At 36.0% G+C, this 15,595-nt stretch overlaps 2 protein-coding genes across 5 annotated transcripts; one reads left to right on the plus strand and one right to left on the minus strand.

The window, feature by feature from the left end:
* The first annotated feature begins 981 nt into the window (after positions 1-981).
* Positions 982-6,148, plus strand: LOC108321687 (uncharacterized). 4 transcript variants are annotated; one of them, XM_017553509.2, is made up of 9 exons: positions 982-1,544; positions 1,706-1,987; positions 2,065-2,187; positions 2,514-2,664; positions 3,059-3,076; positions 3,163-3,386; positions 4,089-4,125; positions 4,244-4,390; positions 5,801-6,148. In XM_017553509.2, exons 1-8 carry the CDS (start codon positions 1,035-1,037, stop codon positions 4,360-4,362), a joined length of 1,464 nt encoding a protein of 487 aa, XP_017408998.1. In that variant the 5' UTR covers positions 982-1,034; the 3' UTR covers positions 4,363-4,390; positions 5,801-6,148. The 4 variants fall into 4 exon arrangements, with proteins under 4 accessions (XP_017408998.1, XP_017408997.1, XP_017409000.1 ...); XM_017553508.2 differs by having other exon boundaries at positions 5,804-6,148; XM_017553511.2 differs by lacking the exon at positions 3,059-3,076 and having other exon boundaries at positions 5,804-6,148.
* A 750-nt stretch (positions 6,149-6,898) lies between these two features.
* LOC108321685 (clathrin interactor EPSIN 2) lies at positions 6,899-14,479 on the minus strand. Its single transcript, XM_017553505.1, has 14 exons — positions 14,233-14,479; positions 13,483-13,565; positions 13,349-13,400; positions 13,058-13,137; positions 12,899-12,977; positions 12,563-12,646; positions 12,293-12,438; positions 11,593-11,934; positions 10,872-10,913; positions 10,681-10,776; positions 10,416-10,609; positions 9,252-9,457; positions 7,887-8,973; positions 6,899-7,765 (listed from the first exon to the last, which is right to left on the minus strand). The coding sequence occupies exons 2-14, from the start codon at positions 13,515-13,517 to the stop codon at positions 7,236-7,238; spliced, it is 2,973 nt and encodes a 990-aa protein (XP_017408994.1). The 5' UTR covers positions 13,518-13,565; positions 14,233-14,479; the 3' UTR covers positions 6,899-7,235.
* Positions 14,480-15,595: the final 1,116 nt, after the last annotated feature.

Raw genomic sequence — 15,595 nt, forward strand, 5'->3', positions numbered from 1 at the left:
TACTTTGGGTCAATCGTGTAAATTTATTTTCAATTGCATAGAAATATTACAAATTCAAAAACATATATCAAAGACCATTGATATCAAAGTTTTTTAACACGTTAAATATTCTAATTAAATTGAAAATTGTGTATATATAATGCTTTTAAAAACACGGATACAAAATAATCTTTGTAATAAAACAATGTTGCTAATAAATTATTTGAATAAATATGTCATTTTTGTTATTTTGTTTACGAATAAAAACATTGATAACAAAATATGTATATTAAAAATTGATATAATTTAGAATTATCTGTGAAGTTTTAAGTAAGACAAATTCTTACACACACACACACACACATATATATATATATATATATATATATATATATATATATATATTTTGTATCGATCGAAATAAATCATTTTTAAATATTAGACTTAAATTCATAATGCGCACCGGTCATCTATATACAGTTGTTCTTAAAGTAAAAGTAAAATAATACAAATTGTTCTATATTATTTTAAGTGATTCTAATTGTTCCATCAAAACTAAATTCATGAAGTGAAAGAATTTTAAATTATAAAAATTTCAAAAAGAATGTATATAATCTATTAAGTGATAATTTAAGTTGATTTTTTTCTTTTTCTATTGAAAAAAAATTAAAAAATAACAATTAAGATCATTTAATTATTATTGTAACTATTTAGTTATATACCAAATGCTCTACAAACAGTACCTTTTAACAAAGACACGTTACTTTATTTATTCAATTTATTCCAAATTTAACCTATTACTTTACATTGAATCATTATTGACAAAAATATTTAAAATCAATTTATGTTATTATAAACAAACTCATCATAATTTTTTATTATTCATTATTTTAATTATTGTTATTATTATTCTAAATAAAATGTCATATAATTTTTATTACTTTTTATATATAATAAAATATATTCTCATAAATATTCAATAATTTTCTTAAAAAATACCCGTAATACTAGTTGAAATGAAATGAATTGAGTGGGAGTAAAGAGTATAGAGAGCGATGAAGGTTTCAACGGTTTGCAGTGCCTCTGTTACGGTCAGTCTTAGTCTCAGTGGTGGCGGCGGCGGCGGCGGCCCCCTCCCATTTCGATCTTCTTCCGTTTCGTTCCTCCGAACATCCAAATCCTCGCTCTCCATAGCGTGTTCTTTGCCTGGGAACGATGCTTCTTCTTCTTCTCCCGCTAAGCTCCTTCGTCGAATCCTCGACTCCCCGGGAGTTCACCAAGGTCCTGCATGTTTTGACGCTCTCAGCGCCAAGCTCGTTCAGACCGCGGGCTTTCAATTCTGTTTCACCAGCGGCTTCTCCATCTCCGCTTCCAGGCTCGCCTTGCCCGACACCGGTCTCATCTCTTACGGCGAAATTCTCGATCAAGGCCGCCTCATCACCCAGGCCGTTTCCATTCCCGTCATCGGCGATGCCGACAATGGCTACGGCAACGCCATGAACCTCAAGAGAACTCTCAAGGGATACATCGGCGCTGGTTTCGCCGGAATCATTCTCGAAGATCAGGTTAGTTAGATTTCATCAATGGATCTCAGTATTTCGAGAAATTAGTCTCTGACGCACAATTCGAACATGTAGTTGGTTAGTTAGTTTCTTTAGTTAGTTAGGTTTCTTCTGTCATGGATTCAGCTTAACGATGTGATTGAGTTGATTATGGTGCTGGTTAGGTTTCGCCTAAAGCGTGTGGGCACACGCGCGGGAGGAGGGTGGTCTCGAGAGAAGAGGCAGTGATGAAGATTAAGGCGGCCGTGGATGCGAGAAGGGAGGGCGGTTGCGATATTGTGATTGTGGCGCGTACGGATGCTCGCCAAGCTGTGTCGTTGGATGAAGCGCTTGTTAGGTCAAGGGCGTTCGCGGATGCCGGAGCTGATGTTCTTTTCATAGACGCGCTTGCTTCCAGAGAAGAGATGAAGGCTTTCTGCGACGTTTCTCCGCTTGTTCCCAAAATGGTACGATTCTGTCAATTGAAGAGATGAATGAATGCATTGAAGCTTCGAATGATTTGTTGGGATGTGCTCTTGTGTAGGCCAATATGCTCGAAGGTGGTGGAAAGACGCCAATACTTAATCCTATGGAGCTTGAAGAGATTGGTTTTAAGATTGTTGCATATCCCCTTTCCTTGATCGGGGTTTCTATACGAGCAATGCAGGTCATTCGTCTTCTTTTTCCCATTTGAACTGATTGGTTCATATTATGTTTGCGTAAGTTCAGGTTTTAAATGAGATACGCTAAGTAATTGTTTGTAAGCTTTTAACATTCACCACCAAATCCCGGCTCGTCACTGCACTGCAGCTCGTGCTGAGGACTTTGGAGGCAATATCCCTTTATCTTTTGAACTCCTTTATTATAACAAGTCATAGTGTTGAACTCATTATTCTTGATATTATATCACTTTTTTCTGATGTTTCTTTTGCAGTATCCTTTATTTTAATTTTTTTATTTGCTGATAAATAATATCTATGATTGCGTTTGTAGGACTCACTCATAGCCATTAAAGGAGGTCGTATTCCTCCTCCAGGAAGCATGCCTTCTTTTGAAGAAATTAAGGATATCTTAGGGTTCAATGCTTACTATGAAGAAGAGAAGCGTTATGCTGCAAATGCCAGTCAGCAGCTTTCTAAGGGAGGTAGGATAGAGAGAACTTAACGTAAAAATAAGTAAATGTTAACTCTTCTACTATAAAGGGACATTGTAGTGTAATGGAGAGTCATAAGCAATCAATATCTCTATCAAATTATAACTTAATGGTTTCAGCACTTTACTTTCATAAACATGTGCTGGGCTTGGGCGGAGTCGATTAGTGATGAATAACCTTATGAATTCATCTGCATGTAGAGAGAAGCATTTGAACTTTATCAAGATCTATTATGTGAAATGGAGTTGTTCAATTTAGAATATAATTAAATATTTGATTAGTATTTTTTCAAAATAAAGAAAAGCCGTTTAATTAATCATAGATAGTGGTGACTTGAGAGAAAATTAGACCTCTATCTTCTCATAACTGACTCTACATGTTTCAGCTCTGGGGACAGACAGAGGTAAAGGTCTCGTGCTGATTTTCACGTTGTAAATATACGTTGTGCATTCCATTCTTGCATTCTCATAGTAATTAGTTATTTGTCAGAGAGCAGTAGCCTATACAGTATACGAGGGAGAGATCAAGTTGATACTGAGCAGACAAGTCAAAGTTTCAAAAATCCCATAGTGGAAGTTATAACACCTGATGCTGGGTACAATAAATATGATGCAGATAGTTCAAGGAACCCTTTTTCTGGTATCTGGTCTCGAACTCTCAGAGTAAAATTAACGGGCAGAGATGGTTTTGAGAAACTTGATCTTAGGATTCCTGTAAGTGATCATACCTTCCAGATGCACTAAAAGAAGAACAATGATTTATTCATATTAGTTGTTCAGAAGACTCAAAACTAATTAAAAATGGGGCCGACTGATTTCCAGTTTTGTATGAATGATTTTATCATAAGTTGCTGCATCTGTCTCTAGAATTCCAATTACACTTTCTTTTTTATTCTAGCACAATTTCTAGCATACGTAAAAATCCATGTGTATTTCTATCTTTTCTAACTTTTTATGCTAGTACCTTATGCTATCTCACCATTCTCTGCCGCCACCGTTGAAACCTTATGAACTATCATATATGTTGCATTCAACTTAATATTTGAACTTATCTATTTGGAATCCTAATAGTGGTGTAAGTAGGATAATTGGATGTCCGAATATCCCAAATTAATCACCTTTCTTCCACCATTTTGTGCTTACCCTTCTCCTTCCCCACTATTTGGAAGAAGAAAGGGAAATGGAATATAGTATGCGACATTTGTTTTATAAATGCATATCTGCAACTATTTTGTTCTGTACTGCATCATGCCAAGGCTTTATCTCCTTATATTGTGGTTATGCATAGTTTCTGTGTAATCCCTCTCTGTCAATCAGTCATTCATCTTTAAATTATGCGCATGTTCAATTGAATGTTGCCCCAATTAAAATTTCTTGTTCCATTTTCTCATAATACATATATAATTTGCTATACAGGCTGGATTTCTGGATGGAATCACGAACATAGTTCCTGGTACTACTACTATTTAGAAATTATTACACAGTATATAAATAGACATCTATTCCAAATTTGCAATTCAATGCTTCTTTTTCACAATTTCTGTTAATTGAATTTTCATAACTTTATACAGCTTTGGGTGGCGTAAACATCAAAGAACTGTTGGATGATGCAGCTGAGGAAGTTGGGGGAAAACTCTTGTTAGATTTTGAAGACAGAATGGGGGACAGGATTCAAATATTTTTGGAGTGATTCCACATTGCTTTTCTCAAGTCCAATGGTAATATGCTCTTGACCATTATTGTTTTATTAGAGATATAAAAGAAAAAGAAATTAATCGAGATAAAAAGATATCACGGAGAGATTGGTGAATAAGAGATTCTCCTTGTGAAGAAATCATAAAAAAAGTCAGTTGAGAAAATATATTCAATCCTTAAACAAAGATATATGTTAAGGGAATCCCTTTTAAAAAGAAATTGTGAGATTTACAGCGAATAGAGCAAAATGCGGTATCCTGAAGAAGCTGCTCATTCGGAGAGCTTTCTTAAAAGACATGAGAATCACACTCCAAACATATATAACGCAGACAGTACATTGCCTCAAAATTTTTGCTTTCTTTTTTGAATGTTATTCTTGGCTCCCTCACTATTATACCCCATGGTCCTGATTTTATAGTTTTTTTTTTTTTCTGGTGGTGGTGGTTTCTGGGTGTGGGTCTGGCAGCTCCTTCGATTCGTTATTGTCGTATTCTAAATTTTGTAGTTGATAGTGAATAGGTTTAAGTTTTTCAGCTGAACTTGTGAGGTATTAGTAATTATAGTTTTATAAGCTCGCTTTATGCTCTTTCCGGTGGTGGAGAGTATGTGATCAGTCACTGAGCAAATGAAAAGATTTACAAATTAACCTATTCTGAAACCTATTTTGCCCTGCTAATAGAGTATAGATCATCTAGTTCACTTTATTGCTCTGATATTTATTGACACAACAAAATGTTTATTTTGGCCATAAATCTATCTGGAAGTCTATTCTGAAACCATAATGAAGAGAGATTTTTGGTTTGACAACCGAACTGTCTCTTATATTTAGCCTATGAAGACCCGAAATAGAAAGTTGGGAACATTTTTTGACCCGGGACAACCAAATTAGAAAAGATAATTCCAAATTATTCATGTGCGTATATTGACCCACAATTCAAACTACCTGACACACATCATGTCTATCCAACAACTATCCTTTCCATAATTAATATTACATTCACCATTGAAAATTATCCTTCTATATTTTATATTAATATAATGCTTGTAAAAGCATAATCGAACAAGAAAACTATGTCTGTTGGTGCTTCCTGGGTTACTGGTGTTACATTCTCAAAATTTTAATTTCTTTCCGCTCTTTCAATATGTTACCCGTTTAAAATTTATTTGTTCCCTAAAGAAATAAAATACTTCCTGTCTATGGATATCCGAACTACCTTAAATCTATGTGTGCATTTGCATTTTTTTTTATCTCATCTTTTTTTGTTATAACAAAGAATTCAACAAATGGAAGCGCTCTGGACTGTCTTTTCTTTCATTTCGTCTGCGTAATTTCGGATTTATGAATTGTACTATATTTTAAGTACAAAATTAGAATAGGGTGACTTGTTTAATTGCAATTCTGAACTACCGTGCCATAATACCCTAATTTAAAGCAGGGAAAGTCTGAGGCCAGTAGTAATGAGGTGAAGCAAATTCCTGCAATATCATGTCATTTGGATGACAGGCTTGTTTGTTATATTCGTTGATAATGATGTTCCAGATATTGATGGTTTACATGAAGGTGGTGACTGAAAGGCAAGGGTTTAGCCTGAACAAGGATTGACAGTTGTTGATGGGGGTACAAGCATGGTCCTCTCTGCTCGTGTCATCGGGAGTGAACCAATAGTTTCAAATATCACAGGGAAAAAAAAATAAGTTTTGTTACCACTATAGTCAGTTATGCAAAACTACTTATAATAAGACTAGTGTAACTTTTCCGTTAATTTGTCAACCCAATTTTATATCCTTGTTCACGTCCTATAATCCGCCTTGACAAGTAGCTCAAGTTTCTAGTTACTAGTTATGTCTAACAACTTCATCGTTTATTTTGACTTGAAGTAAATTAGTTTTTTTAACAACTTCGACTAGTATTTGGAACGACTACGGAGGCTAAATAATTTTAAAAAAGGTGATTAAAGTTTGTATAATTTGTGAAAGGACATGTAGGACGCAGGATGAAAAGCATGGCATCGGATTCGACACTCGAAGTCCAGTGTTTTATGGTATCGACGCCACCAAAGTCACGAATGTTCAACCCCAAAAACATGGTGTTAGCACCATTCACCTAAAGTAATAATAATCAGATAACTTTAAACGAAGGTGGAAACCATACAACTCCAATAGCATCTATTAACTATGCATCTTTACGTGAACTTTTTAATGCTTTTCTTTTGGCAGTGCCCCGTGTGTTAGTAATTGTTACACGTCTACCAATGGCTTCTAATTATCCAATAGGAGGCTGTAGAGATAACTGCAGAGAAAATAAAATTGTAAGCCAGAACCAATCTCAAGTATTTAAAAGAACACTCACGTAGAGATGCGGTTTCCATTACACGTATCCTGCCCAGTAGACTCTTAGCTGTTTAGTCCTATGTTCTGCATCCCAACAAAAATATTCATCGAGCCTCGTGCCAGTATCATGAAGTCTCCACGAATTTTCAGCAAGAAATTAAAAAGCTTAAAGAAAAGTTCCTTGAATTCCAATTCTTAAATTTGACACATGAAAAAAAATATATTGATATCAAACCACCTGTTGGTGTTTAAAAAATGTGGAAGCAAAGAAAGTAATAACCCAAGTAAGGTTATTCCATCCAGTCACTGGTACACAACAGTGATGCTCAAAGCACCTACAGAAGGGTGACCCGAAAAAGAATGGTAACAGCATATTTATAACAAAAATACAAATAACTGGGTCACTTTACAGAAAATTGCAGCTTTAACTGCTATAAATCCAAATATCACGATGTAGTCTACTAGTAGTAGCACTTGTATTGGCACTTTTTTTCTCAACTTGCAGCAAAACAATCAGTAATACTTGCACTTACTATCTCATCTGTAGCTGCCATATGGCTGTTGACCATAGCCACCATATGGCTGTTGACCATTAACACCAAATGGCTGTTGACCATTAACACCATATGGCGGTTGACCATTAACACCATATGGCTGTTGACCATAATTACCTGGACCCATCATGGAGTTATTATAATTACCTGGCATGTTGGAGCCAGGATGCATTCCACTTGGCGGTTGCATTTGGTACCCTTGTCCCATACCCATCCCTCCCATTCCCATCCCCATCGATGGATTCATGCCTCCATAGCCTCCTCCCATACCCATTCCAACACCAGGACCATTGCCCATGCCCACACCCATTCCCATGCCAGAGCCCATCATTAGGTTCGAAGGAGCCCTGAGAACACCAGCACCAGCACGGCCCATACCTGAACCTGATCCCATAGCTTTACCCATAGTTATAGTTGATGTAACAGCTGCAGTAGTGGGCTTCTCCATTCTCTTTTCCTTCCTGTTAATGGCCTCAAAGTCAACCCCAATATCTGCTAAAGGATTCGTTTTAGCTGCATGATAAGAAAAATATTTTAGTTAACAATATCCCATACAAGATCAACATTCTAACAACTACATGTGGAAACTGAAATGTTAAAAGAGGGGCTTGGGGAGGGAGGTCTAAGCACTCACGTCCAGATATATTCAAATTAACCAACCCCCTACTTAGTGTATCAGCCCACACTGTTGATTTTGTCTCAAACTTGTCCTTGGAAGGTTGAGAAACTAATGCAATTGATTGTGAAGCATTCGAAGCAAGTGACTGATTGGTAATTGGTGAATTAAAGGGTCCTGCATTCCCTTGTTGTCCAATGAAGTGGTTGTTAAACTGCGATGCCTGATGAGTTGGAGACTGGGAAGACATATTTGGAGCAGATCCTCCATGATGGGAAAAGTTGGTGACCGCTGACAACTGTCCTGTTGGAGTCACATTTGAAGGAAAAGCTGCTGCTATAGATCCTGATGGCAGGAAGTTCCCGCTGTTCATATGCCCATTATATCCATTTTGGGAATTAGGAGATCCATCTTGGGAGTGCAATCCACCATACATACCACCTGATTGTGCAGATTGTCCACCTTGAGAAGCAAAAGGTGGCTGAATATGTTGGCCAGTAGACGATGAAAATCCATGTTGACCAGTGTGAGATGAAAAGGGTTGTTGTGCATATTGACTGGAGGGAGATGAAAAGGATGGCTGTACTTGTCCAGGTTGGCTACTAGGAGCGGAAAAGGGTTGTTGAGAGAATTGATCTGTAGGAACTGAAAAGGTTTGTAAAGGTTGACTGGTAGCAGCCGAGAAACCTTTTGGGGTAAATTGGCCAGTTGGTTCAGAAAATGGTTGTGATGTCATTTGACCAGATGAAGCTGGAAGGGAAGGTGAAGAAGGATGGCCGAAATCAGGTGCTGAAATGTTCTGCTGTGAACTCATCTCAGGTAACGGTGCAGGAGGAAGAATATCTGCAAGAATATCAGTTTCTGGCTGTGCAGATGACACATCTTGAGACAAAAACTGAGAGTTAGTAGAAAAAGGTTGAGTGTCAGAGGCAGGTGCAGTGTATGGTACAACAGAAAATGAGTCTCCAAACCCAAAGTTTGTTTCTGCATTAAGAGCATTTGATTGGGATGGTTCAATACTCTGGTATGTCACGGGTTGAGATGGAGCAGTTTCAGTGGAAGTAAAAGCTTTGAATGGCCCGTCACCAAATGGATCCTCAAAAGACTGTTAAGAAGTCAAACCAATAAATATATTATTTTAACAAAATGTGACGGACAGATGGACTGATTTAAACTACACGATACATACGTATCAAAAAGATTGTTCAAAGCTATGTTATGAGATAGATATGTCATACATGCTACATCAAAAAGGAAAAAGATGACATACAGTTGACAAGTTCACAACTATGAGAATTCCAAGTCCGGTACAAATCCATTATTTTTAGTGCAGGTCAGATTGCTTTCACTAAAAAGAGCTTTAGAAATGGAACAAATTCATGCCTGATTGAAATTATTCGACCCAGATGATGGTGCTGCAAAGGAAGCTGTGGATCCCACATTTGCATCAGGGGCTGCAGTTGCTGATTCAGATGGTACAACAGCCAAAGCATTTGAAGAGAACGAGTCTGAGAGGGAACCAAGCAAGTCCATTTCAACATTATTAGCGGTGGCAGGGGCAGCTGGACCAGCTGGGGCAGCTGAGGATGCTGAGAAGAAATATAAAGATGTCATGAGTACAAGACCTACTAAATGGTATTTTTCAAAGACCGCTAATTATGCTTGTTTAAACATACTTTTGAGGAAATAATAACTTTTTTAAAAGCAGTCTCAAGAAGCAGGCATGAAAATTAATTGTTTCTCCAAAATAAACAAATACAAACAAGTACTCATTAATATCAAACTCCCAAATCTTGCCAATGAAAATTCATCAATGTCAATTACAGTTGAGCCATAGGTTTCACAAGTATATCAGACCAAAGTCTGACTTGTTTACATATTGACCACAAATCATGACATATAGCTCTCTCATACCACCCTATGTATAAATGAAAAGAATTTCAATCATGAGCACATCAGTTAATGGCCACCTTTTCCCACTAAAGGATGCAGGAAAACTATTCTTATTAATTGATCTTAGAACTCAGTTTCAAATTTCAAAATTTTATGCCTGGAACATGTACCACTTCAAAGTCTGCACAAGACTAACTTGTCAAAGGATAAAAATCTAAAACCACAGAAATCTAAAAGGTAGCCAGCGCCTATTCCACAGTCCTGGTTACCAGAATACATGGTCAGCAGAAATTTCTTAAATTTTCATATTGCTAAACAATTTTCTGAGTGTTTAGGACAAAATCCATATTTACCAGGACTAGGGAGATTAACATATATACTCAGAAATGTCCAAGGGATGATCCAAAGAAAACAATACTAGTAAGGCATATACATATGCAAGTCAAATTACCGATGAGATGTGTATTCCAAACTTTCAACGCAACAATTAAAATACAAGCCTGTCCCTTCACCTATGAAACTAAGATGAATAATAATTTGACAAGAACCAATTCAACTCAAACATGTATGAACTCTTCAAAACAAGAAACAAGGAAGATCTGTTACAGAAATACTGATTATAGAAGACCGACCAACATAATACTGTATAAACACCTGATAAAGGACCACGTGGATCAAAAAAATCATCAGTTGCTTCAGCTTCCTGGGCTCCGGATGCAGCAGCAGTTGCTTCTGTGGTATTATTGTTTACAGGAGAAGATCCTGTAGCGGCAGATGTTTGACTAGGATTATCATTTACATGAGGAGGGGAATCTCTTGGAACAGATGCTGTTGAAGTTTCCACATCTCTGAAATCAAAACAATATAAGTAATAGATTCTGTTGGAAACAAGTGTTGTCTGTAGTGTAACAGTTCTTACCTTTCACTGCGTACAGGGCTGCGAGATTCGCCAACAGCTTCTTCATAGCTAGGAGGAGCAACACCTATATTTTGCTCAGAAATTTTCCGCTCAAGCCTGCCGTTTTTTGTATTGTGCATTATAAACCTTAAAAATTCCTTGCAGCAATTTGGATAAATGACAGAAAAGGTGTATTTCAATAACAAATTTACCTTGCTTCCAGAGATTGGTCTTCAGCTTTAGCATTGCTTCCTCTGAGAGATCATTGCACAAAAAGATGAAGTTAGAAGCAAATGATTCACATCACAGAGCAATAACATCACATCAATTGCCATGTTCTCATGATAAATGGAAACAAAATATGGGAATAAAATAACTTGCACCTTCAAGCAGACTGCTACCGAAAGATATCAAGACCACGTAAAAGTTCAGTTCACAGCTCTATCTTTCTAGTATCTTGAGTACAAGAAGGATAGAACTAAAGCCATATTCATATTCTGATAATTTAATGGCCAAGGACAAGACAAGAAAGAAAAGATCTGACAAGACCCCACTCTAATTTGGTACAAATGTAAACATTTTCTATAAATTATCATGCATAATAGATAAGACTTTGTTCCACTAATTATGTTAACAGGCTCAAAATCAAATGCCGTTTTTTGTAAGTTACTTCTATACAGTAAAGATAAGACTCTGTTCCTTCTATACAGTAAAGATCAAAATCACTAAGGTGGTGACTAATTCTCCAGACCAACTGTTAAATTTTCAAACTCAGAAGGTTGAAAATGTATCCTGCTTTCTAAAATGAAAGCCAACAGTCACTAATGAACAAACATTAATACAAAATTATTCTGCCAGAACTGAAAAAAGAAAAAAAACAACTACGGAAATAATGCTAAGACATAGAAAAAGGATCAAAGCCTAGGTACATACCGAGAAGAGTTTTGTCCATCATCATCATAACGATCTCTATCTGAGCTCCTGCTTCTTGATTCATGTTGGTGACGGTCAGCACTTTGACTTCTTCCCCTGTAGTCATCATCTCTATAACCATCCCTGCCATAACGATCCTCATAATCTCTGCCATAACGATCTCCATCACGACTATTTCGATCATCATCTTTATAGCCCCATTCTCTTTCTTTTCCATAACCATAGCCATTTCGATCTTCCTCCCTGCTTCCATAACGATCATCGTCATATCTGTCACCATAGGCTCCACTGCCTGAATATGAACCCGGTCTATACATTCCACCAGCTGCATTGTTGCGAAACCTGGTGAATCATATAAAACAGTTAATATCTCCTAGACACTGATACTCACAGACATACACACGTTCACAACAATTTCATATACCCAACTGTATTTTAATGAAATCTGCTGAATCATATAAAAGACTTGATATCTCCTAGAAATTGTGATACTCGCCAACATACATTCGTTCACAAATTTCAAATACCCAACTGTATACTTTAGATCTATATTCCAGAAACCCAAAGGACATATGGAGAATCATATTCTACAATGTCATGCCTTATGCTTGCTAAACAAGGAGGTATATATAAAACTTACATTTCAACTGGAAAATAACAAAGTACAAAATATCAATAGAAGTAATGAGAGGAAACTTACTTGTCCCTGTTAGAAGCAGCCTTCTGCCTAACTTCTATGATTCTTTCTTTATCATTCACGAGAATAACCAGACTTTGAGATTTCCTCCTAACATTGTTTCCTTGATCCCTTCCACTGGAGTCAATGTATTGAAAATCGGACAACGTCTGTTCATATATGATCAATGTTAACAGGTCACATTATATATTTTAGATCACATTACCAAACTTGGGACCTGAATGGCAATAAGTATATAATTTTTTGAAGTAGGATTGGGTAAATGGGAATTACTGATATTTGATAAGCATGTTCTCTGATCTCATCTATGACTCGTTCTGACCCATGAGCCACCAAGTACTCTAGTACTGTCAAAGCCTGGAGTTGAAAAAGGATGGCACATGCAGAAACAAATAATTTAAGAAAGTGAGATCATCAGTAAATGCAGTAGACAAAAAACATTATTGCTAATGTACAACAACAACCCATCATTATTGCAGAGGATATAAACAAGTATCAAAACAGATTTCACAAACTGGCAGATACATTGTAGTGTTGATGGTGGCAAAAATAAAAGTCAGCAGCATCCGCTAGCAATTGCATATGAAACTTAAAATAGTTTGTCAAAACCTTGTAGACATGCCGCCAATTCTTGCCAGTGTCATTAATTCGCTTCCAGATTACTGACATGATCATCTGGTATTCATGACTGCATGGGTGCTTAAGAATGAGATTCAATGACTGCAAATACACAATATGTCAAACATACAATTAAGAGTCCAAGCTTACGGGTTTCTGGTTGCCTGAGAAATATCTGCAAGAAGTGATCCATGAGGACCCCATGGTTCGTTGCTGGTGGCATCAAGAACCTAGAAGAGGGTAGAAAATATAATGAATCTGGTTTAGGTTTTGAAAAAGGGGATCATATGTCATATTCATAAATTTAAGGATATTAAACACCTATTTCATGATTAAGAATACCATAAAAACAAGTCAGACTTCGCACAACCATTACTATAATTGTCTTGCCATGATAGTAGAAACAGCCATAATTTCATAGCGAACTTAAAAAGGAATTACCTTCTGTTCAATCCCAGGAACTTTCAGCACTTTCTTATTCACTTCTCTTTTACTGCAAGAACACAATGAAGAGCAAAACATTCATACACAATACATAGAATCATATTTAACGAATAATAAACAGTTATACTTACAGGTCCCTAACAGTTTGACCAATAGCTTTCTTCATTGTAGCTGGTATTCAGCACAGGCTACAAACCAGCACCGAGGACCCGAACTGCCATGTACAAAACAACGCTCACATAAAAAATAAATTCACTCACCGGTTCAAGAAAAAATTAAAGAGTTTCTCAACAATATCATGGTTAATTGAATTCCAGAAGGACATTTTCAAGCATTATTATCTGTTTGTTGTAGCTCAACAGAGCAGTTCACGATAATTTAAAAAAAAAATGTCAGTTTATCAGAGACCTGGTATATTTATAAAAATAGGAGAGGCAACAGTAATAACCAAAATTCATTGTCTGTACGCTTTAAAATACGAGAAAATGGAATAAAAATCCAAGGCCGTAACCTCAAAATTCATATTATATACAAGATCGAACAGAAAACTCAAAACTCTAGAAAGGAATAAAAAACGAGTCGAACAAACATTTTCCGAGAACAATCCAAAATCCGGAACGTCAATAAGATCATAATCCCGTTCCACATCTCAAATCTGGCACCGTGATCTATCAGAGATAAGTGCACCACAACACATTGAACGAAAGTCTTAATTGAAATCAGAGAAAATAAACGAGAAGATCCAAACATCACCGAACCGAGGCCGAATCCGAAGGAAGAAAAAACACAGCAACACACATATACGACGGAGAAGAGCTAAATGAAAGAAGAAATCTAATGATTGGAACGAAAGAACGAAATCCAGATCTGAGAGATCGAACCTGATCCACAGGTACAAACAAGATCGTCGGCAGAAAGGGGGAAACCAAAGCCAACCTTAGAGAGAGGTTGCAAATTGCAAGAACTCTCTGAGTTGTTATGTCCCGAACTCAATAATAATAATAATAATAATATTACGCGACAGAGAAACACACACAAAACTCACTCTCTCTCTCTCTTCCTCTCTCTACAATTTCGGAGCTAATCTCAAATGGAAGCATAAAGGACGAGCAAGACAGCGCAACTTACACGCGGGGAACAATTAAGAACATTTACCTTTTCTCTCTCCTTTTTTTTATTTTTGCAAATTAATAATCACTCTAAATTATTTTATATATTTTTATTCGCCATTAAATTATTTTGATATTGGCATCTACTTTTGAAAAAAGTAATGGTAATGATATAATGATGGTGGATGGTGAATGGGTTCAAGTCCCTCTCTCTGTTGACACCAATGTGCCAACTTATTCTTACCTCTATTTCTTTTTCTTCTTGCATCTTCCTTTTTCTATTTTCTATGCTTTTTGTCAAAATAATTAGGCGTGTTCAAAGCAACCAAGCCAGCTTGTTGACACTATAACCAAAAACAAACTATATTTTTACATTTGGTCGTGAAGTTTTGGAGCATCGGATCCAATCACTTTCATCCTTCACTGTTCATTGGAAACTCAGTAATAATAATAATAATAATTATTATTATTATTAGATTAGTAATATTAAATAAAGAGCATTGCTATGTGATATGTGTGTAGGATAGGACTAGTGTTTTGACGTCTTCTGTTAACATCTCACAGCCACAGTTTAACTTTGATACGTGTTTTCTTCCTATGTCACCATGTAACACGGTTTATTTGTTTATCCCTCATTTGTTAAATATAGAAAAACAAAGGTGCATTATAATAGGGTAATATTAATCTAATAAAAGAAATTCGTAAATTGGCATAAAAGTAGGAATTATTTAGCTTCTTTTATGCCACCGCAAAACTGGGAAATTTTTTTGAAAAAAATTATACTTTGTTTTTCCATCTCCCGAGTAGCATGTTGTAGTTAATATTTAATAGGATAACATGGTTTTTTTACCAATCAAAATTTAATTTTCAAGATAATCGAATTTTGACTTGAATTTTCATGAATTTAATCAATAATTCAGAATTCAAATTTTAAAAATTAAATTCTAAAATAGATTTTGGTGAACTTAATCAAAATGCATCTTGAAATTTGATTTTCCAATAATCAAAACTTAGTTTAAAATTACAAAAAACCAAATCAGAATTTGGCTGCATGATAATTCAAATTCAAACTTAGCTATCCGAAAACCAAATTCTGAAATATATTTCAACCAAAATCACGAAAACTCGTTTCAAA

This window comes from Vigna angularis, chromosome 2, assembly GCF_016808095.1.
Source record: "Vigna angularis cultivar LongXiaoDou No.4 chromosome 2, ASM1680809v1, whole genome shotgun sequence".
Classification (NCBI taxonomy): Eukaryota; Viridiplantae; Streptophyta; class Magnoliopsida; order Fabales; family Fabaceae; genus Vigna; species Vigna angularis.

Excerpts from the sequence above, each read along its gene's own strand:
- LOC108321687 (XM_017553509.2), top strand. The coding sequence starts at position 1,035 with ATGAAGGTTTCAACGGTTTGCAGTGCCTCTGTTACGGTCAGTCTTAGT. Across the intron at positions 1,988-2,064 it reads CTCCGCTTGTTCCCAAAATG|GCCAATATGCTCGAAGGTGG; the intron begins GTACGATTCTGT and ends GCTCTTGTGTAG. Across the intron at positions 2,188-2,513 it reads TTTCTATACGAGCAATGCAG|GACTCACTCATAGCCATTAA; the intron begins GTCATTCGTCTT and ends TTGCGTTTGTAG.
- LOC108321685 (XM_017553505.1), bottom strand. The coding sequence starts at position 13,517 with ATGAAGAAAGCTATTGGTCAAACTGTTAGGGACCT. Across the intron at positions 13,138-13,348 it reads TTCCTGGGATTGAACAGAAG|GTTCTTGATGCCACCAGCAA; the intron begins GTAATTCCTTTT and ends ACCCTCTTCTAG. Across the intron at positions 8,974-9,251 it reads GGTCGAATAATTTCAATCAG|TCTTTTGAGGATCCATTTGG; the intron begins GCATGAATTTGT and ends ACTTCTTAACAG.